The following is a 25,620-nucleotide window of genomic DNA, read 5'->3' as shown; positions in this document are numbered from 1 at the left end:
CTATCATGTCTCTTTAGAACCTGTTTGGCTGTGTCTGTTTGTAATAAAATTTTAAAGGGCAAAAATTTAGTTAATGTTGTAATTGCATTTAATTTTGGGTATAATTTAATAAATATTTCAGTTTGTCTTATGTACCTATATGTGTTGCTGTTTTGTCTTGTTTTTTTTTAATTAACTTATTTTTAATTTAAATATTTTTTTTTCATTTATTTGACAGATCAGAAGTAGGCAGAGAGAGAGGGGAAGCAGGCTCCCCTCCGAGCAGAGAGCTCAATGCGGGCCCGATCCAAGGACCCTGAGATACGACCTGAGCCAAAGGCGGAGGCTTAACCAACTGAGCCGCCCAGGCGCCCAAAAGTGAATATTGTTAAAATGCAGGCTGTATTGTAACAGTAGAAAGTGAAGGAAAACCCTACTTCTTTCTTTTCTTTTCTTTTCTTTTCTTTTCTTTATATTTTCAAATGAAAATATTTATTTTTTAGAGAGAGAGCGAGAGAGCACAAGCAAGGGGAGCGGTAGGCAGAGGGAGAAGCAGGCTCCCCGATGAGGGGCTGGATCCCAGGACTCTCAGGATCATGACTTGAGCCAAAGGCAGACACTTAATGACTGAGCCACCCGGGCACCCATCGTTTTATTTCTTAGAAGTAATCACTTACTAACTTTATAGTTTTGTAGCAAAATTTTAAAATGGACATACTTTGGGGAAGAAATGTTTTGAAAATGTTGACCATGGGTATACTCAAATTATTACCTCTCTTTTGTTGTTTACTTTTTTTTTTTTAACATATAGACTTTATTTTTTAGAGCACTGTTAGATTCACAGCAAAATGGAGCTGAAAGTAGAGTTCCCATATATCTGTTCTCCCTTCACACACAGCATCCCACCATCAATATCTCATACCAGAGTGGTATGTTTGTTACTATTGGTGTAGTTCTGTTGGTTTTGACAGATGTATGACATGTATCCACCTTTAGAGTATTATACAGAATAGTTCTATTGCCCTAAAAATGTCCTGCACTCAACCTATTCATCCGTTCTTATTCCCTGAAGTTCCAGGCAACCACCGATTTTTTAAATTTTATTTGAGAGAGGAGAGCAGGAGCAGAGGGAGAGGGAGAAGCAGACTCTCATCTGAGCTGGGATCCCAGCGTGGGGCTTGATCCCAGGACCCTGGGGTCATGACCTAAGCCAAAAGCAGACGCTTAACCGACTTGAGCCACCCAGGCACCCCAGTGTCTTGGATTTTAGCCATTCTGTTTTATATGTAGTGGTATTTCATTTTAATTTACAGTTTCTTAATGATGTATGATGTTGATCGTCTTTTCTTATGCTGATTTGCCATCTGTATTTTTTCTTTGGTGAGGTATCATTTCAGATCCTTTGCCCAGTTTTAAATTGGGTTCTTTGTTTCTTATTTAATTTTAATAGTTCTTTGTATATTTTGGATAAGTATTTTATCAGATGTAACTTTTGGAACTATTTTTTCCCAATTTGTGGTTTGTGTTCTCATTTTCTTCACGGTGTCTTTTTCCAGAGCAGAAGTTTAAAATCTTAACAAAGTTCAACTTATTATTTTGTTTATGACTCATGCCTTTGGTGTTGAATCTAAAAAGTCATCACCAAACCAAGGTCATTTGTTTGCTTTTACTTGGTTTACATGTCATGGAATAAGACTACATGGTAGTGAAAAATGTTTTATGCTTTTCCACCAAGGATTATTGCCATTGTGGTTAATATTTTTCTTTTGTAGGAATTGATGGCATATGTTTTTGTATTAACAAATTTTAAATGACTTAATTAACCATTTTCTAGAGGCTAAATTTAATTCAGCTTAAATTTGTAAATTTGTGAAATTTTAGACCAAGAAATGACATAAAAGAGTGTCCAGTTAAAGTTCTTCATTTTGTAAATGAGTACACAGTGGATGCGAAACGTAACATGATTGTTTGAAGTCATACAGCAAATTAGCAATATCTATAGGACTTAGAATTGGTGATAACCAGTTTAAATTACGAAGATGAAGCTTGTAATGATAATTTCTCTTGTGTGAAAAGTATTTTTTTGGTTGGTAGGTGCTTCTTATTGTTTGTGACTTGGTATTGTAGTCCTAATAATTAAAAGGGTAAGTTCTAAGACAGTAAAAAATACAAGCAGTTTTTATACTTTTCAAATGTTGCAACTTTTGGCTGGTTTATTATGGCAAATCAAGCAGATACTCATGTTAAGAAGTAATCTCAATTCACTAATTCAGTTATGGTGAGTTGTGGAATATTTCTTCTCAGGCTGTTTAAAGTCATCTTCTATCACTAAAATCATATTTTAAAAAAAATTACTTGAAAGAGAGATTGAGGGGGTGGTGTGGGAGGGGCAGAGGAAGAGAGAAGAAGCAGACACCCTGCTGAGCAGGGAACCCAGTGTGGGGCTCAATCCCAGGATCCTGATCATGACCAGAGCCGGAGGCAGATGCTTAACTGACTGAGCCCTAGGCGCCCCTAAAATCGTATTTAAATTTTAAAAAAATTAAACTTCAGGTGTTTGTTAGATGTATTTCTTCAAATCAGCTCCTGTCACATTTTCGGAATACTGCTTGTTTTTGTCCATATAAAGAATCTTACACAGTTGTCATTAGTTAACTACCTTTTTTGTTTTTTCCCCTTCTGTGTAACTTAACCTGTTTGTATAGTTTTAAAGTTTTTATTGTAACTCCCTGATTGTTGTGTTAATAAAATAGTATTAAACTCTTCCCCTATTGGACATTTCCTGCTGCTGCTTTTTTTTTTTTTTTTAATAAGATTTATTTGAGAGAGAATGTGAGAGCCCTCCCCCCTGGTCCCCCCTTGCCTGGGAGGAGGGACAGAGGGAGAGGAAGAGTCTTAAGCAGACTACACGTGGCTCTGTCTCACTACTGGAGATCACCACCTGAGCTGAAACCAAGAGTTGGATGATTGACCAACTGTACCATGCCATAATTGAAATTTATTAAAGTTGTTTGTTTTTGAATAGTCAACCTCTCAGCAGCAAAAGAGCAACTCTGGTGTCAGTTATTGAGAATACTGGCAAAAAAAATTAACTGAGCTTGTGGCCTTTATGTCTGATGTATATGCTTTTTAGGAAAAGTTTCGAATGTCCAAACAAATCATTGTTTTATTTCCTTTTTATATTTCAAAAAGTGAAAATTACATATTTTTGAATCAACATGACTTTAAAATTTTAAAATAATGTCATCAGAAATTTATTTCAAATGGTGCTGACTAAGCATTCAAAGATAAACACAGAATGGTTGTGATTTCCATTAGAGTATTTGAGTCTCAGGGTATTAAGTATAAAATTAAAAAGGAAAAAAACATGGAGTTAAAAACAGGGTCTCCCTTGCATCTCTTGTCTCTTAGGCACTCAGTTCTCAGAGTTAATCTCTAGTATCAGCTTGTAGATGTATTCTAGAGTTGTCTGTGCATGTTTTTTAGTTTTATTTATTTATTTATTTTTAATGATTTTTTATTTATTTGAGAGAGAGAGCAGAAGTGGGGGGAGGAGCAGAGGGAGAAGGAGAAGCAGACTCCCTGCTGAGCAGGGAGCCAGACGTGGGGCTCCATCCTTGGACCCCCAGATCATGGCATGAGCCACTCAAGCACCCAAGAGTTCCTAAGGTTTAAAAAAACTTAGCTGGCTGTGTTTAGAAATTTGTTAAGCATCTCATTTGGAACATGTTCGTAATCTACAGAAGGATTTTCTAAATGATTTAAGTCTGGGGCACCTGACTGGTTCATTCAGTAGAGCACGCAACTCTTGATCTCAGGGTTGTAAGTTTGAACCCCACATTGGGTATAGAGATTAATTAAAAAATAAATAAAATCTTTAAAATGATTTTAAGTCTACAGATGAAAGGATTTTGCTAATGATTCATTATCTGTTTGGAAAAATTTGAGTGATTTCTTGTGCAGTAAGGATGAACTAGAATGGCTTTTCATAAATGTCCATATTCTTTTTTATGGAGTTACTTGGTAGTTCTCTCATAATATTTGCAAGTGTTTGTGCTTTTATTATATCATCTTTTTTTTTTTTTTAAGATTTTATTTATTTATTCGACAGACAAAGATCACAAGTAGGCAGAGAGGCAGGCAGAGAGAGGAGGAAGCAGGCTCCCGGGGCTCCATCCCAGGACCCCAGGATCATGACCCGAGCTGAAAGCAGAGGCTTTAACCCATTGAGCCACCCAGGCGCCCCTATTATATCATCTTTGATAGTGATAAATTTGGGGGCAGTTCTCTTTTGATTTAAAACATGGTTGTCCTAAGTTACTCTAAAGTAACTTTCAAAATAGTATCCAGTTATTGTTGGTAGGATGAGATTTTATCTTTAAATCCTATAGAGCTGTGGAATGAAAGAGTTACTAGATTTAGTGGGACATTGTCTGTAATGTGAGGTTTTTGAGTTAATCTAAGTATTTGGATGTTTACTATTTGGGAATTTTGAAGCACCTTGCAATTAATGCCTTGTAGTAACTGTTTCTAATCTTTTATATATTGTTTTAGAAGTTAAAAGAAGAGGCAAGTGTTAATTTTAAAGAGATTGTCGGACAAAATACTGGAGATAAATCCTTTAGGATTTATAGCTATTTTTTTTCATTTTTAGTATTTGCTGATGATTGCTTTTCCTCCTTCTTGGAATGTCAGCTCTTCAATTTTTAGGATTTGCTTTTTTTTCTTTGGAAAACCCATTCCTATTACTCTTTTCTTTTGGATAGACTCTACTGCACAATTTTATTTTTATCATTTTTATTGTAGTAAAATACCATATAAAAGTACCATTTTAAGTACTTTAAAGTGTACAGTTCAGTGGCATTAAGTACATTAACAGTGTTGTATGACCATTATCACCACCACTGTCTAATTCCAGGATTTTTTTTTTTATCAGTACCACACAATTTTAGCACCTAACTGTTCTGTGATGTTTAGCCACCACATTTTTAGGGTTATAAGAGATAAATAAGATTTAGTTTTGTTCTTAAGGACTTTACAGTCTGATGAGAGAAACAAGTAACCTAGTGTTCATGATACAGTGTGGGCAGATTATATGTTTTATGTCTCTATCATTAATTTTTATTCAACCAAAATTTTACCTTGAAAAATTGTGCCCTGCCACACCACACACTGAATTAATGTAGGCTCTTTAGTCTTTTGATTTAGGTCAATTCAGGACTCAATAAACCATCATGCCCGCTTCTGTAACAAAAAGGGAATCAGAAAAATCTGATTTAATGCCAAATTATGAACTCTTCTTTTCTGATGAAGCAGGGAGATGAGAGAAAACCATGATTAGCGAGAACTTCCCTAGTTGTCTCCACCTATCCGCAGTTGAACTGTTTTGACTTATTCTAGTTGCAGTGACTCCTTGCTTGATTATGGTCAAATATGGCATTACACAGACATGTTTATCTCTCTCGGCAGATCATTTTGAGGAATAGCTGTGTTTGGAATAACGTGTCGAGATTGTGTGTTCGAATTCCTTGAAATTTGGGAGTTAGCACTTAAAGTTGAATGTTTTAGCAGTTTTTAGTTAAAAGCGATGTTACCAACGTTGGACAGTATTATAGGTTTTGTTTTCATTCTTCTGTTACTTATTTTCTTTAGTACAGGATTGTTTATGAAAAGTTAAACATGGATCTTTGTTTCTAAGATCCTAGAGTCTTCGTAATATGGTCAGTCTGAGAAGAAGTTGATAATCCAAATGCCTTTAATAGTATTTTAGTTAGCAGTTTCAGTGTTTGCTGTATAGGAAGAATTCATATTACTAGGCCTAGACTCCTCTAATAAATTATTTTTGTAGATTTAGAAAAGTCTAAATTTGTGACACAGTTTTGATTGCTGAAAAAGAATGAAAGTTAAAAATAACACTTAGTTTGATTAGATTATTAATAATTTCGGCATTTATTACTTTTGAAAAATAACTGTAGTCTTGTTCTTTCAGGGTAATCACTTTGATCAGTATGAAGAAGGACATTTGGAAATTGAACAGGCATCACTTGACAAGCCTATAGAATCGGTAAGATGATCAGTGCTTAATTTTGGGTCATAGTTAGGTAGTGTTCGTGTGACACTTGATGTGAATGAATTTAAATTTATTAATTTACAGTACAGTTTAGAGTGGTTTTTTTTTTTTGCATGCCCTACAATAATCAAATAGAGTTTGGGATGTAATCTAATATTTAATGTTTTGGGAAATCGGTCTGAAAAATCTAGAAACAACTTAGCATTTGATGGAAAAATATCATTTTGGCCCATAGTGATATTCTGTTAAAGATAGCAAGTTAAAGTTTAGTATTTTTATAAATTGAATAAAGGAGTAAAATGTATTTTGATCCTTGAAAAGCTTCACCTTTCTTGGGCAACCCAATCACGTGTGAAATGTTCCATTAGGAATAGTTAAGGACTAATATAGTTATCAGATGCTTGTGAAAAATGACAAATTTGGTAGCTTACGTAGATGTCTGTTTTTTTGTGAAAAGCTGATTCTATCTCTTTACATGGCTTAGTTTTAGATATTGATATAAAATAATAGAACAAGGGATTTATTTTCCTGACTTAATTTTTTAAAAAATTCCAATTTTTAAACATTATTTTCATTTTGAAAAGACCGTTATTTTTAAATTAGACATAGTTCATTGTTAAAAAAGTCTAAACTTGTCAGTATTGTCAGTATTTAATATTTGTGGTTAGTGTACATATTTTAATAAGGGTTTCAGTGAGTTATTGGTAAACTTGAGCAAAAATGACCAAAGAGGAAATCTTAATCTTTATAGCAGTCAAGACATATCCCCTCTCCTTTTAAGAAACATAAGCTTCTCCTCCTTCCTCAGGAAAATAAGGCAGTTTAGAGAGCACAGATATTTTAACTTTAGCTTTTATTTTCAAACTGTAACATAGTAAAGGATCAACATATATTTATGTTCCTGATTAGGTTGGTGTTGTGTGTGTGTTTGTGTGTGTGTTTAGATGTTTACAGAAATTTACACAACTTGGGGTGTTCGACATTTTTCTTCCACAGCAGTTGGCCCATATTAGCTAAGCAGCCATGATCTGGTTTGTATTGCACGGTCTGCCTTTTTTTAATTTCTTCTCTAGGGTTTCTTTCTCCCCCACCTCCCCTTCTTATTTCTGTTCTTCTGGTCCAGTGAACACTGCATATAGTACCTTCTGTCTTAATGTGCTGGCATGATGCTAGACTTAGGCATGGCAGTAATTGATGACGCATGTGATAATGCTGCAGAGGGAGAATTCATATCTGATAGTGTGCTGAAAGCCCAGTCTTGTGTTTTGATTTGAGGATATAATGCCAAGTCCACATTGCTAAGTTAAAAATCACTGAAGTGTGTGCCTTGTTCTGTATCATCTAGGGAGTTATCACAAGGCAGAACTTTACAGTGAAGTCTGTAAGCTAGCTAGATTAGTATTTTGTACTTGAAAAATAATTTAATTTTTCCATTTTATTTAAATGTTTCTTTGGGTCATAGTTTAAGAACAGATAGCTATCAGAAGCAAGACCCAATTACCATATCTACAAGGTACATGGCTAATATTCTTAAATAAGCTACACTCTGTGGGTACTCTCAGTAGTAGGAAATTTAATTAGACTAAATTTGCACCTTAGTATTTAATATTACTATACTCAATAAAGATTTTTTAAAAACTCTAATAAACATTTCTAAAGCATTTTAGGGCTGCATTTTAAAGTTTTGGAAAATTCCTTCCTTTGGTGTGTGAGGCTAATGCTATTTTTCCTCTCACACTGTCCAGGATTTTTTCCAGCACATGTCATAGGAAGAATGCTATCAGAAGACAGTCTGACTGAGTAATCATTGTTGAGTAATCTCAAAGAGTAGAATTGATACGTGCTCTATTTATTGAGCAGTATTATCTTCACTTAAAATAATGAATGGTATAGTACTCAACTGGATATTTAATTTTTAAAAAATGAGTAAGTGTATGTTCAGAGCTGTATATTAATAAATTATATTTCTAATGAAAATTTACTCCTGAAACAAATAAATAAATATTATTGATGTGGTAGTTTACGTTGTAGGAGGAGGAGCTTCCTAGTCTACATTGTGTTAGATAGAAGTGGGGACACACAACAGGAGGGATTTTATTTCTTTTGCCAAATCACTGGGGAACAAATTGAAAGTTTTTAAAGAAAGGTTTTAAAGAAACTTTTGCTAAAACAATTGGCATGAAAGTTGGTAGTGTGGTATCAATTCCTCTCTTCTCCCTCCCCCCCCCAAAAGAAAGTGCCCTATCACCTAAGGAATGCCCACTAAATAAGTATGTTTTAGTTACATGGCTGGTTGGCTATATTGAACTCTCTTGTTCTTAGGGGGAAATGGCATTGCTTCTCACATATAGAGTCTCTGCTGAATTAAAATCTTTCTCTGCAGCAATATCTGTTGAGAGGTGCTGACTGTTTTGCTACAGCATGCAACTCAAAAGTGGCTGGAAATATGCAGCTTTGGGAGTCTACAGATCATTGCAGGAGCTAAAGGTCTAGTCATTTTTTTTTTTTTAAAACAAAGGTAATCTGCAGCAGCTGGTAACCGTGGAAGTCTCTGCACAGGTTTGTGCCAAGAAATATGCCTGTGTGAAGGGTTATTGTGAGTATAGGATTAAGGTCTTTTCCATTGGTAATAGGGTAAATTTGTTGCAAACTGGCAAGATGGGGAATGCAATACAAAGACTCAATAATGCATTATGCTTTTAGTAAACTTCTGAAGTCCAGATTTGTTAGATGATACAGGTATTTCCTTTCAATCAGGAAGTATGGGAAATACCTCAAAATCCAGCATTTATAAAGTATTTCATAATTTCTGTTAAAAAGTTTTATTTCCCCTACTTTATTTCAACCAACCAGATATCTTTCAGTGAAATTTTTGGTCAGGAATAAAACTTTGTTCTAAGAAAATTATGAAAGAATTGCCAGACAACTTGATTAGAGAAAATGGAAAGTATTAATGTTTTACCTTTATTACAAAAAAACTTTTTAGGATTTGAATTTTAAGTTACTGCTTAATGATTTTTTTAAAGTCCCACCCATTTTTTAAGTCATACCCATTATAATTACATGCTCTACATTCTTAAAAAGATAAACTACTTAGAAAACAAAGCTTAATCTAAAGCCATAGCTCAGTCTAGAATTCCACATAGTTCCAAGAACTGGTTGGTGTGATTTAGGATATAATGGTTTTTTATTACCTTTGTCATCGACAATGAGAAATGAGATGGGGGCATGATTATAAGCTATACAGAAGGCAAAATACCTGCATCATAATAAAATTGTCACAGTTGCTGTTGGAAGTAAAACTCATCAGCCATTAGTTGGTCTTTGTTTTACCTGACAAAAATCCCGTCTTTATAGTTCTTAGGTTGACTGAGCTGTTTTAAAAAATTAATGTGAGTTTTCAAACTCCAGTTGCTGATGTTTACTTTGCTCATGTAGGGATTTAAAAGTACATGTATAATTGAGTTTTGTCATGTTGCATATCTGTTTAGATCTGTGGACTCCACTAGTTCCAAACTGTAACTATAAGACTGCTGATTTGACATTTAGCAGTGACCATATGTGGACTGCACTATAAATAATGTGCTTCTTGGAGCTGAATGGTGTAGCATTACTATATGGCTTTTCTCTCTAGTCTTCATTGTGTCATCTGTAGTGAGCTGTAGATTTTTTTGTTTCGGGAATTTTTACAACTTGTTGTTTGCATGGGTTCACCTAGTAGCATTTGGTTTTTGCTTATAGAGTCTTTTAATACACAATCAGCAAAGCTTACAATCCACTCAAGAGACTTACCATTTTTGTCACTTGGAAATGGTCTAAATGGTGTAAATTGAATGTGGCTGTCAACTAAAAGAAAATTGAGTGTGGAATTAATACTCATCCAGTTACTGACATAATTGTAGTATAGTTTTCTCTTGAGACATGATATTCTGTTTCCTGCTATAAAAACTGGAATCAGACTCTTGAAATAAAATAAATTTTTATCTGTGTTTTGGCAGGGTCCCATTTTACAGATTGGTGGTGCTGTTGCCAAAATGGTCATTGTTATTATGATGGAATATAGTTTATGGAGCAGAGAAAATTTCTTGGGAAAATTTTCTCCTTGATAATAAATACAAGTGTTGAGGAATGGCTGAAACAATAATGAGTTTTTTGGTTGTTTTTTTTTTTCTGTTATTGTGTTTCAACATGTTGATAGTTTATAATAACTTACATTTCTTGCTTTCAGAGATGTTCCCATTTAAAAATTATATTCTCCTTTCTTACACATATCATAGAAGGGAACAAAGAGTAAAAATACAGCATTTTAGTTATAGATTTAACTTTAGAAATAGAAAAGAAAAAAGGCCGACTGAGGTAGTAGGTGTAAAAAGTTTGGGTTTTCAGTTCAGTTTCATGGTTTGACCAGAATTAAGAAATTCATGCCTAACCAAAGAAAATGCCACACTGCCACCATTTTGGTCTTGAGCACAGAGAGGAACAAATAGCTTGTGGGAACTCTGTGAATTAAGTGGAACCCAGTTTTTTGCCTGCCTCCCTTGGGCAAAGGTCAGTTGCTTTATCAGTTAATTTAGAATTAGTATTTGCCTTGATGTGCCTGGCTGGCTCAGTTCATAGAACATGCAACTCTTGATCTTGGGGTCATAAGCTTGACCCCCACGTTGGGGGCAGAGTTTACTTAAACAGGTAGGTAGGTGGGTAGGTAGGTGGAATTTTCCTGCAGTTCTTCCATGTGCATTTAATTTAAAACAGCCTGTTACTGTCATGCCCCTTTGTTAGTTATAAACCAGACAGTGTTATAAAAGAAAAAGAATTCTGTTACTTATTTTTGGTTCTATGACATTATAATTAAACCTCAAATTATGTATTTTATTTTAAAATCAAACACTGAAAGATTTTTTTGTTTTTTAATTTTTTTATTTTTGAAAGATTTTTTTAGTCACTACTATAGTGATTGAAATAGTAAAATGCTACTACTTAGAGGTAAATTTAGTGCTTATTGCCCTTGTTATATCTAGGTTACCTGTTTGAGCTTTAAATCACTTACTCCAATTTATTGTCATAAATAACATCCATGGGAATAATTAGCAAAATCACAACTCCAGATAGAGATAGGAGATTACTGTTTTCACAGGCTTATGAGTGAGTTCCTTGTTCTTCTACTGTGAATGTTCAGTGAACATTTTGATCATTTCAGAGATAGGCAAGTCTGCTTTGTTCTACTTTGTTATGAGGTATTTTGGTGTGTCTTTCTTGTGTTATCCATTATCCCTAAGCCTATTGGATTTTTGACAAGTGTTTATAAAACTTCTTTTCTTTTTTTGGTAGGAAAAGGGACCATACTGAATACTAGCCCTTTCTGCAGAGTCACAGAGCTGCCTTTTTTCCTCCAAAAGCAGGTAGTCTGGAATGATAGGAAAGGTCCAGATTTTCTGTATTAGTCATTCACTTAATCTAGGAGGTTGGTAAGGGGAAGAGGTTCTGGGAGAGGTATGTCCATTGTTTCTGTTGCCTTTTGTTGTAACCATAAGGACATAGAGTGGCATGGTAATTTTAATATAGACCCTGACATTCTGTTCCTTGTTAATAATTAGGAATATAAATTTAATTAAAGAAAGTTTTCACCTAAAGTTTGAGAAATGCCACTATCATTTTGTATCAATAGCTTTTTTTTTTTTTTTTGAGGTGACAGCCATCTTGAGTGGTTTTGTAAAAGTGGTGCTAATGTGTATAATCCCTAAAGTTTTCCTTTTTCTTCCTCTCCCTTTAACATTTGCTTTTCCTTTCACTGTTGTCAGTCACAACACGCTGCTCTTGAATCTCTCAGCTGGTCTTGACTCGTGAATTTACTTATGCTTTCACTCTTCTTTAATAAATACATTAATTGCAAGCAGTGAATTGAAAACAAGACAAAAAAAAAAACGACCATTAGTGATTGGACAGTTTCTTACTTTGTGTTACATTTAACTGTTCTTTTGACAGCCCAGTTTTTAAAGCCAGGTTCGTATGGAAATGCTTTCACTCCACTTGCACTGCTTTTGGAAATAGCATACTGCTTCATCTGTCTGTTTATTTTAGTGCATTCATAATATAACACAGTCAGCATAATGTCTCATCTCCACTTAGCCAAAGATTGAGTTTTCTTAAATAAAAAAAGGGGGCAGCAATTTTTGTCAGCATGGTTTAATATCCTAAATCTCTGTGCCAAGTGTAGTTGTAAAATTATAGTTATAAAATTAGCTGATTAAAAGATTAAACAATAATTTAGTCAACTACATAATCTTAGAGTCATTCTGCTATCCTTGTCCTTTCCATAGTTACTTATTTGTAGGAGTTATGATATAAAGTAAGGATTTTATGTACAGGTAAGTTTATATTTATGGTAGGATAATAAAGACCTCTTCATTTTCTGCTAACACGACTTGTATTAAGACTTTAATTATTTTCTTAAGTTTTTTAAGTCTAGTAATGTGGAAGTCATCAACTGGGTTTATACATAACCATGGCATTTTCAAATTCTTTTAGTTCCTGGCAAAAAGTCATTTCTCCTGACCTTTTGTGTACCATATTGATATTGTATCTATATGTTTAAAACAAGAGTATCTTGTTTTAGAAACAAATTTTCTTCCTCTTTCTTTTTGAAACAGATTTTCCATTATTTTATGCATCCTTTTTTGTTTTTAAAAAAGTACTGAGATTGCCGCCACCCCCCCCCCCCCCCCCCCCCCGCCGATATTGAAGTAATCAGTTGCTCAGCCAAGTTTTCCTGTTCACAGTTTGCAGGTCATAAACTTGTGGAAGGAAACTGTCCCCACCGCCCCCAACTTAAACAGAACATTGGGGAGGCTTAATCTTCCTCTTCTAATTTACCGTCTGAAAAGAAAAATAACAGTAAAATAATTTTTTTCTTCTATAATTCTAAAGACCATTTTATCAATGAATATGGAGCTAGAAGATAAAAAACAGTTTTAACAGGAGATGTTTGATTTTAAATCAGTAATTTGTGGCTTTAACTTTTTAGATGGATTCAGGAAATAGATTATTTTCTTTTTGTTGTGCGTGTATGGTTTTTTTGTGTTTTTTTTTTTCTTTTTTTTAGGAAATAGATTATTTTTAAATGGTGATACCAGGTTAGTACTATAAATTACATTTTAATTCATAGAGGACCCTTTGTGTTTGTTATTTGAAAATGTTCCCATGAGTTTAGGAGCATTTTAGCTGACGTAGTTAATGGTTATATTAGTTTCGTCACCATACTTCACAATATTTGTAAAAAGCAAATGGGACAAAGGTATGCAGAGGTTTCTAAGATCTTGAACCCTTACACAGAAGCTGACATTAATTGTTGTTTCTGGTGTCTTTTCATACAATTTACATTAAAATACCTTTTCTGATGTGCTCCTAGGAAGATGAGACATTATGTATATTGATTTTTTTCCCCCTACATGCACTAATGGTTCTTTACTGTTAACTTATTGCTAGGCCTGTTTCATTCTAACATTTTAGCATTTTTGTTAGATTACATGTTGAAATGCATCACTCAGTCTGTGCTTGAGCTCATTTTATTTTTCTGTTTAATCAATTTAATTTCTTGTTTTACTAACCTCACTGTTTTTTCAGTTTAATATTGGCTGCATGCTAGTTAAATATTTATATATTTTTTATATATATATATATATATTAAAAAAACCAATCAAGTCTAGCCTGGATTTTGCTCTGATTGTGTTTTCATTTCTAGTGGTGGGGCAGTCTTACACTTACAACTTACTTTGTATCATGAAAGCCTGACACATAAAAAAAATAACTAAACACAGTGTAGATTTTCTTTAAAAAAAAAAAATCTTAAAGTGGTGCTGTCTAGGTGGTGGATATGATTGTATAAGTACCTTGATTTTATGCTTTTTAATGTTAGTTTTAAACTTCATAAATGTATTCTTCCCCTTTTCCCTTCCCTTTTTTCTCCTTTTTGAAGTGTTATGTACAAAAGTTGCCCAGCACACCATCAGAAAGGACCCTTACCCCTATGTTCTTCCCATATAAAATATTGGCCAGCATTTCTTTTTACATTAATGCCCCTTTTATTGGGCACATTTACCCTATTATTAGCATCTTTTTGCATGCAATATGTAGAATTATCTCTTGCTCATCACCTGTTTAAATGTCACTAGGAAGGGAAGAATATATTATTGGAATATTTTTGGTTTGTCTCTCTGTTCTGTCTGTCAGGATAATATTGGACATCGCTTACTCCAGAAACATGGGTGGAAGCTGGGCCAGGGATTGGGAAAATCTCTTCAGGGTAAGTTTTTTAAATGTACAAAAAGAAAGAAAGAAAAAGAAAACGGTGTTTTTGATTTGATCTTATGCTTGAATATATTGATTGTCTTTTTTTTTTTTTTTTTCCCCTTAAGTGTTTGGGCTTTTTCCCCCTGCCTTTTCTCCCCTAGAACAGTCTACATTTTTCCTATAACTGTATTTTAAGTTACTATTATGCTAATAGTTTGCAAGAGTGAACTGCTGTGTCATGAATACTTTCAGGTCAAACATTGTGTATGTATGGCTGGACTGGTTTTAAATTTTTTTGGTGGGGGCGATGGGTGATGGGTGGGTGGAGTAAAAGAAACACACTGTCTCAGAGTGTGCTTTCTTTGTGTCATTTAGCCATGTTGTATTGTGGCTTCAGTATTATAAAAGGAGCCATTCAACAGCAGAATTTAATTTTTGCCTTTCCAAATTTTCCCTGAAGCTGGTGATTACCCATGGTTCTTTTTCTCTGCAGTCAGAATCCACATAGTAGTAGAGAGAAGAGTTAACCCACAGAAAACAAAAAATGGAAGCAGACGTTTGTTTCCTAAGACTCTGAGCAGAGGTCAGTTTCTCAGGTTCAGATCAGCCTCTGGAAAATATATGACTTAAAATTTCCATTACATTTATTTTTCGTTTAACTATAGTAATCATTTGGATAAAAACAAAATATTAACATTTCTGCTTTTGAGTACTTGTTAGTTGGAAACCAACTCTGTTCACTTTTTAGCTCCTTCATGTTCATGAGCTACTGTTTATTCTTCGCGGATGTGAACACTACTTCAGAAATGATGGGAATCATTGCACTACTACTTCTAGTCATGGGGAGGGGTCTCATTGTATAAAGGGATCTTTGGGGAGAGGTATACTTTTATTGACTAATTCTTTGAGTTTTGGAAATAGATTTTTACAGTTTGGGAAGTCTAATCAGCTTAGTTGTGTGTGTTAAGGGCACAGGATAGGGCATAAAGTGGAATGTTCTAGTCTTTAAAACCTTTGCTTTTTTTTTTTAAGATTTTATTTTTTTGAGAGAGAGTGGGGGTGGGAGGGAGGAGCAGAGGGAGAGGGACAAGCAGACTCCATACTGAGTGTGGAGCCTGATGAGGGGCTCGATTTCACGACCCTGAGATCATGACCTGAGCTGAAACCAAGAGTTGGACACTCAGCTGACTGAGCTACCCAGGTGCCCCCTAAAACCTTTGCTTTTTAAATTATAATCCTAGTAGTTCTATTAAAATTAGTATTTATTACTAAACAGTAATCTGGTTTGGGGGGGGAGATAGAAAGATTTGATTACCATTAAACTTGTTTTCTCAGTGGCACAAGAACTCATTGCAAAATGAGTTCAAAATGAGTTGGTACAAGAAATACAGTTAAGAGCAAATCTGTTTGAATCACAGAATTTTTCATTTGTAAGCATCAGAGACTTTAAAGTATACCTAGCAGAGGAAAAGAAAGAGTAAGAGAAAGTGAATTTAAGAAAAGGAAGGTAATTGAATACTCACTTGTTTTTCAGTGATAGAAAAATTTAACTTTTACCTTAAGAATACTGTAGGGGTGCCTGGGTGGTTTAGTCGGTTGAGTGTCTGCCTTCACTCGTGTCATGGTCCCAGGATCCTGGGATCAGCCTGCATCGGGCTCCCTGCTCAATGGGGAGCCTGCTTCTCCTTCTCCCTCTGCCATTCCCCGTGTTGGTGCTCTCTGGCTCTCTCTATCAAGTAAATGAGTACTAAAAAACAAAAACAAAAGCAAAAACAAACAAACAAAAAACCATAGAATTTTGGTTGTGTTTTGAGCTTTGAACTCCTTGAAAAGAGGTTTTATTCATATTTTAACTCCCATCTTCATGGTTGCAGGCATATAGTAAACATTTAATAAATCTTAAGACCCTTATTCATCTAAATTACAAAGGGAATTTGAAGCCCATCTCTTTTTTTTCTTTTTAATTTTGGTAAAATACACATAACGTAAAATTACCATCTTAACCTTCTTTTTCCATCTTAACCATTTTATTATTTTTCTGTTTTTAAAAGATTTTATTTTTTTATCTGAGAGGGAGAGAGAGAGCACATGAGTGAGCAAGAGCATAAGAGCAGGGAGAGGGAGAAGCAGACTCCCTGCCTAGAAGGGAGCCCAGTGCAGGCTGGATCCCAGGCCCCTGAGATCATGACTTTGCCACCCAGGCACCTCTCATCTTAAACATGACTTAAACATTTTAACACTACCATCAGTAGTGTTCACTAAATTCACAATTATTGTGCAAAGCCCATCTGTTTTGAGTGGCTGGTATTGTATCTTTACCCTTGAGAAGGGAATCTTAATTGTATTACCAATGTTAAAGCTGAGTTTAATGGTTTTGTAAATGGATCTTTATTTTTTTAGTGTCAGATTCAGCAGTGTGCATACTCCTCTTGCATAGTTGTCTGTAATAACCACATGATCTGACCTAGAATGTGGCCACATTTATGGCATGTAACTCATGACAGATTTTTTTCATTATACCAAACCTTTACTACAGATAACCATTGAAGAAAATGGTTATCTAGTCGATCTAGTGAAAATGATAATGCCTTTTTAGTATTTCATAGCATGTAATTTCTGGGCTCATTGCTTTGTAAATTCTGTCAGTTCTCCTTTTTATTTTATTTTAGGGCTCTGACATCTTTAACATAGCCATCCACGGGGCGCCTGGGTGGCTCAGTGGGTTAAGCCTCTGTCTTTGGTTCAGGTCATGATCTTAGGGTCCTGGGATTGCTTAATCCCCCATTGGGCTCTCTGCTCAGCGGGGAGCCTGCTTCTCCCTCTCTCTCTGCATGCCTCTCTACTTATGATCTCTCTCTGTCAAATAAATAAAATCTTAAAAAAAAAAAAGCCATCTACTAAAATTTAAACCTGATCTCTTCAGGATATTTTGTTAACATTTAAAAATTATTTCTACCAGGGGTGCATGGGTGGCTCACTCAGTTGGTTAAGTGTCTGCCCTTGGCTTAGGTCATGATATCATGGTCCTAGGATGGAACCCTAGTCTGGGTCCCAGCTCAGCGGGGAGTCTGCTTCTCCCTCTTCCCCTGCCCCTCCACCCCTCTCCTTTTCTCTCTCTCTCTCAAATAAATAAATCTTTAAAAAAAAATAAAAATTATTTATTACTCATCCAAGGTTTTTACAAAGAGTGTCATCCTTGGAGGTTACGGTGCAAATATCTTATCACTGGATAGATTGGGGAATAGGGTATGCTGACTCTGGAATGAGATTATCTGTGGCAGGATAGAAATTTGTACTTTATAAATTGGGTTTATTTTTGTACTCTAATTTCCTTTATTCTTACCACTTTTTTTCTCCCTTAGTATTAAGATATTTCAGAAGTTTAAAAAAAGAACTTTTATTGTATGTGGCAGATAAGTGATTGCTAGTATTTAAAAAAAAGACTTGTAGAAAAGATATGTTGACAAGGTGTCTGAAGGGAACAACACAGAGAAAATACAATTTCTTTTGGACAATTGCTTGTAGAGGCAGAGGATGTATTTAATTTGGAATAAAGCAACAGTGAATGATAGTTGTATTTTTTGGCAGTTGGATAAGATTTGTTTCTTGAAATTGTTTTATAACGTTCTGGCAGCTTTAAAATGGAATGGAGGGGGTGCCTGGGTGGCTCAGTGGGATAAGCCTCTGCCTTCAGCTCAGATCATGATCTCAGGGTCCTGGAATCAAGCCCTGCATCAGGCTCTGCTCAGCGGGGAGCCTGCTTCTCCCTCTCTCTCTGCCTGCCTCTCTACCTACTTGAGATCTCTGTCAAATAAATAAAATCTTTTAAAAAAATCTTCTTAAGGCCAGGAGGAAGCAGGATTAATTTTCTCAAAGAAAATCTATCACAAAAAGATTTTCTCAAGGCTGTTAAAAAAAAAAAATTAGCGTGATGCAAGATAAATGGTATCTCTGCCGACTTGTGATCTCTCTCTCTGTCAAATAAATAAAAGTCTTTTAAAAAAAAATAAAATGGAATGGAATGCAGCTGAAATCTTTATTTTGCTGTGAAATGTATAGTCAGTAGGTGTAGCTCAGACGTGGGGTACCTAAACTCTCTTTGTTACATTGTCTAGATGCTTTTTGATTATTTGGTGGTTTTTTGTTTTTAAATCACAAGCAAAAGTTCAGCCCCTGGGAAAAATGGATGGGGTCTGCTATTGTTTCATAGCTCACCCTGTCTAGAAGGTTCAATCAATAACAGACAACCAACACATATACTGAGATAATAATGCATTCTAGCTATACTGGCTATAAATAGCATAAGCCAGGGACAAAGTAGGTAAGACATTGTTCCTGTTCCCCAAGTCTTGCTCTTTTAAACTATTGTAGATCTTTGAAGGTTTCTTGAGTTTTATACTTTTATGTACTCTTTTCATGCTTAGAATTAAGTATGTGATCAGTCTGAATATGTAATTGACAAATCACTCCAAGTTCATTGAGTGTAGGGAGTCTTGTCTGGTTTTGTGTAAAAATACTTGGTGTAGGATGTGAAGGCAGTGTGAGCAGCATTTCAAAATACAAGATCTAGGTTTGAGTTTGGCTCTGCCTCTTACTTTAAGTAAAGGGACAAGTTACCATCACAGAGTTATTTTTTCAGTCCAATAAATTTCAGTCCAATAAAATTTTTGCTCATTTATTCACAGTTACGGGGTGAAGTAAATTAATATAAATTATGAACTCGCTTTATAAAAACTATAAAATGCTATGTAGATGCTGATTGCTGTTAACACCTCTGCTGTATAGATTTAGATGTTTGAATTGAATTGGAGATAATCCATCTGTAGGTCCTTTTTCTTACCAACTTTAAGTAATCTGTACACCCGTTGTGGGGCTTGAACTCACAACCTAAGATCAAGAGTCACACACTCACTGACTGAGCCAGCCAGTTGCCCCCCATCTTTAGGTCTTAATCAGAAACCTAAATATAATTAAAAAAAAAAATAGAGGGGCACCTGGGAGGCTCAGTTGGTTAAGCATCTGCTTTCGGCTCAGGTCATGATCCCAGGGTCCTGAGATTTAGCCCCACATGGGGCCCCCTGTTCAGGGAGCCTGCTTCTCACTCTCCCTCTGCTGCTCGCCCTGCCCATACTCACTTTATCAAATAAATAAATAAAATCTTTAAAAAAAAAAAAGTAGAGAAGCACTGTCTTGCTAGTCTGTATTTCCCAGAATTTACAGTATAGTAGCTATAATGTCCTCAGTATGTGCTAGATAATTGACTCCTGGATCTGTATTTTTAGTGCTCTGTGCATTTTAGGGTCTCCGAACCCCGGATTTTGGTGTCTGTTTCACTAATTCTAAGATCATTAGTTATTGCCACTTCTGAGCCTAATTTGCACAGTCTGAGAAGAACCCCAACTGCTTAATGGTGGCATTGGGAAAACTGGTGAGCCACCCAGAAAAAAAGTTGGATTCTCACTGTGCTGCCTTACCCTGACATGTATTCAAGATGGATAAAATATTTAAATGTTAAAAACAATAAGATCATTAGGGTGTGCACTGGGATAATTATTTTATTTTACTTTATTTACTTTTAAAGATTTTATTTGAGAGAGAGCACAAGTAGAGAGGGAGGGGCAGAGGGAGAGGGAGAAACAGACTCGCCGCTGAGCTGGGAGCCTGATGTGGGACTCTATCCTAGGACCCTGGGATCATGACCCAAGCCGAAGACAGACATTTAACCGACTGAGCCACATAGGCACCCCAGCATTATTTTAAAAATAATGTTGGAGTCATGCCTGGGTGGCTCATTTGGTTTAGTGGCTGCCTTTGGCTTGGGTCATGATGCCAGGGTCCTGGTGTAGAGTCCTGCATCAGGCTCCTTGCTCAGTGGGGAGTCTGCTTCTCGCTCTGCCTGCCACTCTCCCTGCTTGTGCTTTCTCTGTGTCTCTCTCTCTCTGACAAATAAAATAAATAAAACCTTGAAAAAAACAAATAAAAATAATGTTGAAGGAGCACCTGGTTGGCTCAGTCGGTAGCACATGCGACTCTTGATCTTGGGGTCATGAATTCAAGCCCCACATTGGGCATAGAGCTTACTTAAAAATAATAATGTTGAAATAAGGATTTTTAAAAAATTAACATATAAGGTATTATTTGCTTCAGGGGTACTGGTTTGTGAATCATAAGTCTTAAACAATTCACAGTACTCACCATAGCACATACCCTCCCCAATGTCCATAACCCAGCCACTCTATCCCTCCCCTCCCCACCGTCCAACAACCCTCAGTTTGTTTCCTGAGATTGAGTCTCTTATGGTTTGTCTCCCTCCTGATCCCATCTTGTTTCATTTTTTCCCTCCCTACCCCCTATAACCCCCCACCCTACCTCTCAAATTCCTCATATCAGAGAGCTCATATGACAGTTGTCTTAGAATGAGAACATTTTTAAGTTTAGATGAGATTGGGCATGTTCAAGGTGGTATGGATGTAGACCTCTTCTTTTCTTTTCTTTCTTTTTTTTTTTTTTTAAAGATTTTATTTATTTATTTGACAGAGATCAGAAGTAGGCAGAGAGGCAAGCAGAGAGAGAGAGGAGGAAGCAGGCTCCCTGATGAGCGGAGAGCCTGATGTGGGGCTCAATCCCAGGACCCTGGGATCATGACCTGAGCTGAAGGCAGAGGCTTTAACCCACTGAGCCACCCAGGTACCCCTAGACCTCTTCTTTTCTAAGTTTAACCCCAAACCCAGAAGCCATTAAAAAAGGATACATTTTACTATATTTCATTGTAAATAAAACAAATAACAGTTGGGGGAAATATTTGCAATATCTCATTATAGACGAAGGAGAAGTTTCCTTCATGTATTTATCTGTTGCATGAAAGACTTACAGCCTAAAGAGATGATATGAATGTTGTTTATAGAAAAGTAATGCAAATGATCTTTTTTTCTTAAAGATTTTATTTATTCATTTGACAAAGAGAGACACATCGAAAGAGGGAACACAAGCAGGGGGAATGGGAGGGGGAGAAGCAGTCTCCCCACAGAACAGTGAGCCCAAGGCGGGGCTCGATCCCAGGACCCTGGGATCATGACCCAAGCCAAAGGCAGGCTTCAACAACTGAGCCACCTAGGTGCCTCGCAAATGATCTTTAAGTGTATGAAAATACTCTGTTCTTTTCATAATAGAAATATGCATTTTAATAACTACAAGATACAATTTTTCACTTTTGCATTGGAAAGGTTAAAAAAAATTTACCTGGTCATGATTTGGGAAGACAGGTATTTACATCATAATCAGTAAAATAAATTGGTAAACCACTGCAGAGAACAATCTAAATTACTTAGAGATTAAAATGCATGTATACTGAGGCACCTGGATGGCTCAGTCAGTTGGATGTCTGGCTCTTGATTTCAGCTCGGGTTGTGATCTTGGGGTCATGAGATCCAGGCCTGTGTTGGGCTCCACCCTCGGTGGGAAGTCTGCTTGGGGTTCTTTGTCTCCCTCTACTACTCACCCCCTCAAATATATAAATCTTTTAAAATAAAATGCATGTATTCTTGAGGTCAGCAATCCTGATTTTCTGTTCTTCACTTACTCTTTGAAATGCACAAAATAATGTTTGATCAAGGTTATTATGTCACTTTGCTTTGTAAAAATGAAAAATTGGAAAGAGTCCACCACATATCATTGATTCCAAGACATTTTTTTCATATTTTAATAAAGGTAAAATTAATTGCATCTTATTAATGGCATTATAGTTATAATTGGCAGCTGTTAAATTTCTTTCAGGCATATAAAATATTGTGTTTGTGGTTAATGGCATTTTGGATTTGAAGAAATAGAATACTAAAGATGTATAAAGGGAAACCATGCTGCTTTAAAGGGATGGAAGTAGCTTAGTGTGTATTTGGTATATGTAGAACAATTTCCAAGGTACAATAAGTAGAAAACAATGTACAGAACAATGTGTGGTATATATTAAACTACCATTTGTGGTAATTACATACATAGATACACACCCACACACTTATATTTATCTCCTACTTAAAATCAGTATTTTGTTCTCCAGAATCAGACCACCTACCTGTGTGAAGACCTTATTTAGGTACCTGTTCACCGTTATTTAAAATGAGTTATTTGTTAACCCCCAAACCCCCAGGCAGTTTTCAAAATATAGCTGTCTATTTGTGAATTAAAAAAAAAATTGCCAGGGGGATACCTGGGTAGCTCATTCAGTTAAGCAGCTCAATCAGTTAAGCATCTGCCTTTGGCTCAGGTCATGATCCCAGAGTCCTGAGATTGAATTCTGCCTGCTTCTCCCTCTGCCTGCTGTTCCTCCTGCTTGCGCTCTCTTTGACAAATAAATATATAAAAATATTATTAAAAATATATAAAAATATATATAAATATTTAAATTTTTTAATTGCTAGGATATAAAGGGCTTAAACATTTCTTCTTTATTGCCAAGTAATTAATATGGTTGTATAGTAACATGTCTGTCCCTTTTGTTGATACTTAAGCTTTTCCAAAATTCTAGTGTATGTGAAATGTAGTTCTAGATTACTCACATACCTTTTTCTTAAAAGTGCTAAATTAGATTTTTGAGAATGAAATGTAAACATTTTACTGTATAAAATCTTCGGCCGAATATATCGTGTTGAGAGCCATGAACTGAAGCATTCCAGTATGAAACCTTAAACAGGTACGTCCTGTGAGGTATACCTATATATTTATGTTTGTATTTTCTTGACTGTGCTGAGAAAAATCCTTGTAAAGGCAGACTCTGAGGGAAACTGAGTTGCTTTTTATTGTATCCTTTTAAAATTGATACACTTACATTGCTATTCATTTATTTTAAGATTTTTTAAAATTTATTTGACAGAGAATGAGAGAGCACAAGCAGGCAGAGAAGCAGACGGAGGGAGAGGAGAAGCTGACTCCCCGCTGAGCAGAGAGCCCCACGTGGGACTCCATCCCAGGACCCTGGGATATGACCTGAGCCGAAGGCAGATGCTTAACTGACTAAGCCACCCAGGTGCCCCTACTTATATTGCTATTTAGAAATACAAAAGTTGGGGCACCTAGGTAGCTCAGTTAGTTAAGTATCCAACCCTTGATCTCAGCTCAGGTCTTGATCTCAGGGTGGTGAGTTCAAGCTCCATGTTGGGCTACACTCTGGGCATGGAGCTTACTTTAAAAATCTGTATATAGGGAAAATTATTTTGGAAAAGAGTAGGCAGAATTAGAGCAGAGTAGTAAAATAGGGTGTGTTTCTTTGTTTTCATGTATATGTCCCCCCCCCCCCCCCCCCGCAATCCCTGTTCTGTTTTCAGTTAGCAAATAAATGGTGAATATAGGTGGGTAGGGTCTGGATTAGTAATAACAATGTTCTTACTACATTTTATGACTGAAGGAAAACTAGACTTGGATTCAATAGCACAGAATAGAAATATGTAGTATTACATTTTAGACTTGGGGTGCCTGAGTGGATCACTTAGTTAAGCATTGACTCTTGATTTCAGCTCAGGTCATTATCTCAGGGCTGTGAGATCAAACTCAGCACTGGGCTCTGTGCTGGGCATGGAGCTGCTCAAGATTTGCTCCCCCCACCCCCTCCCTTAAAAAACAAAAAAAAGAAAAAGAAAAGAAAAAATAGACTTCTTTGTTAAACTAGATTGTTGATCTTCACTAACTTTCTAAGAAAAATCATTCTTTGGTTGAGAAAAATAAGCTTTCCTTTTTTTTTTTTTTTTAAATTTTATTTTTAAGCAATCTGAACTCAACATAGGGCTCGAACTCACAGCCCCAAGATCAGGGGTTGTATGCTCTGCTGGCTGAGCCAGCCAGGTGTCCCAATAAGCTTTAATAGTATAATGACATAGATAAATTTTGTGGGTAGAGTCTTTGTAAAATCTAAGTTGTTGTCATTTTATATTAGTTTCCTTTTGAAATTTATTTTCCTTTGGGAAAAGGAAATTACGCTTGGTACATATTATGTGCCAAACATTGATTTAGAATCTAAATGTTTTGTATGGTCCACTTAATGAAATATTATTATAATCATTTCATAAATAAAGGAACAGTTTTGGAAAGGTCATATAGGTACTGAGTCTCTGCTGTTAAGTATAAGTATGACTTTGAAATCAATGTTCCTATATGTATACCTTTGCTCTTCTCAGAAAAAGCTGGTAACTGGAAATAAGAGTAGTTGGGGGAGGATAGACGTATAGGACTACTTGTTTCTAAGTATAGAGATCATCACATTTAAAAGATACATAAGAAGACATTAAATATGTGTTAAGTTTGTGGCAAAATAACTAGAAAAGACGTGGCAAGGTTTTCAAATGAAAATTTGGAACGATTAAATACAGAAAGCTATTTTATCATTCTAGTACCTTTTTTTTTTTAAGTGAATCTAGGTAAACTTTTATTATATTTATATATCTTTTTAAAAGATTTTGTTAAGTAATCTCTACACCTAACCTGGGGCTTAAACTCATAACCCTGAGACCAAGAGTCGTGTGTTCTTCTGAGTGAGCCAGCCAGCGCCCGCCTGCCCGGCCCCCCCCCTGCTTTTTTAACTAAGAGAAGAGAGTGAACTATTTACAGAAGCAGATTGGATTTTATCATGGTAGATTACTTTGAAGGAGACATTGGTGAAGAATTACATGGAGTTATTTACACATTTATTGAATATTTACTTTGTTCAAGAGACCATTATAAAGAGTATACATAGTATTATAAGATACTGCCCTTACTCATAGAGTTTGCTATTCATTTTAGGAGTTAAGCGGGGAGAGGATTATTACAGTAAATGGTGTAAGTCCTCAGAAGGAGGAGTGACACAATGAAGTCTTGAGGAGGGAGGAATGAATATTACCAAAGACAGGAGATACTGATGTATACAAGGTGATTACTCCATGGCTGGCTGGAGTAGGAATGCCCATAGAACTTTCATACTGTTTTTATTTATTTTTCTTTTCTTTATAATTTATTTTATTTAAATGCAGCTAATTAACATGTAGTAAGTTTATCATTAGTTTCAGATGTAGCATTCAGTTATTCATCAGTTGCATGTAACACCGTTGCTCATTATATCACTTGCCCTCCCTAGTGCCCATCACCAGTTACCTCATCCCCCCATACACCTTTCATACTATTTTTAGAAGAACCTCTCCAAAGATTTTTTTTGAGGTTGAATATATATATATATATGAAAGGTGGGGTGGGAGTTGGTGGATGACACAGTTGTTTTGGTTGAAGCAGAGTTCTAGCTAGGTCTCCAAGAGCAGTTTGGAAAC

The 25,620-nt window shown here is 35.7% G+C and overlaps 1 protein-coding gene across 7 annotated transcripts in view; it reads left to right on the top strand.

Annotated features, from left to right (window-relative positions):
- Nucleotides 1-25,620, top strand: part of GPATCH8 (G-patch domain containing 8) — a 108,623-nt gene that overhangs the window by 16,593 nt on the left and 66,410 nt on the right. For 3 of the 7 annotated variants that reach the window (XM_080827371.1, XM_080827375.1, XM_080827374.1), the window contains exons 2-3: nucleotides 5,969-6,043; nucleotides 14,276-14,348. In XM_080827371.1, coding sequence (XP_080683497.1) covers nucleotides 5,969-6,043; nucleotides 14,276-14,348 — 148 coding nt within the window. Of the gene's footprint in view, nucleotides 1-5,968; nucleotides 6,056-7,045; nucleotides 7,095-12,026; nucleotides 12,050-14,275; nucleotides 14,349-25,620 lie in introns of those variants that run through there. The other 4 variants (XM_080827372.1, XM_080827377.1, XM_080827373.1 and 1 more) reach the window with 3 other exon arrangements.

The sequence above is a fragment of the Martes martes genome (assembly GCF_963455335.1).
Source record: "Martes martes genome assembly, chromosome: 16".
Lineage (NCBI taxonomy): Eukaryota > Metazoa > Chordata > Mammalia > Carnivora > Mustelidae > Martes > Martes martes.
The sequence above is the reverse complement of the archived record's forward strand: the minus strand, read 5'-3'. Positions and strand labels throughout refer to the sequence as shown.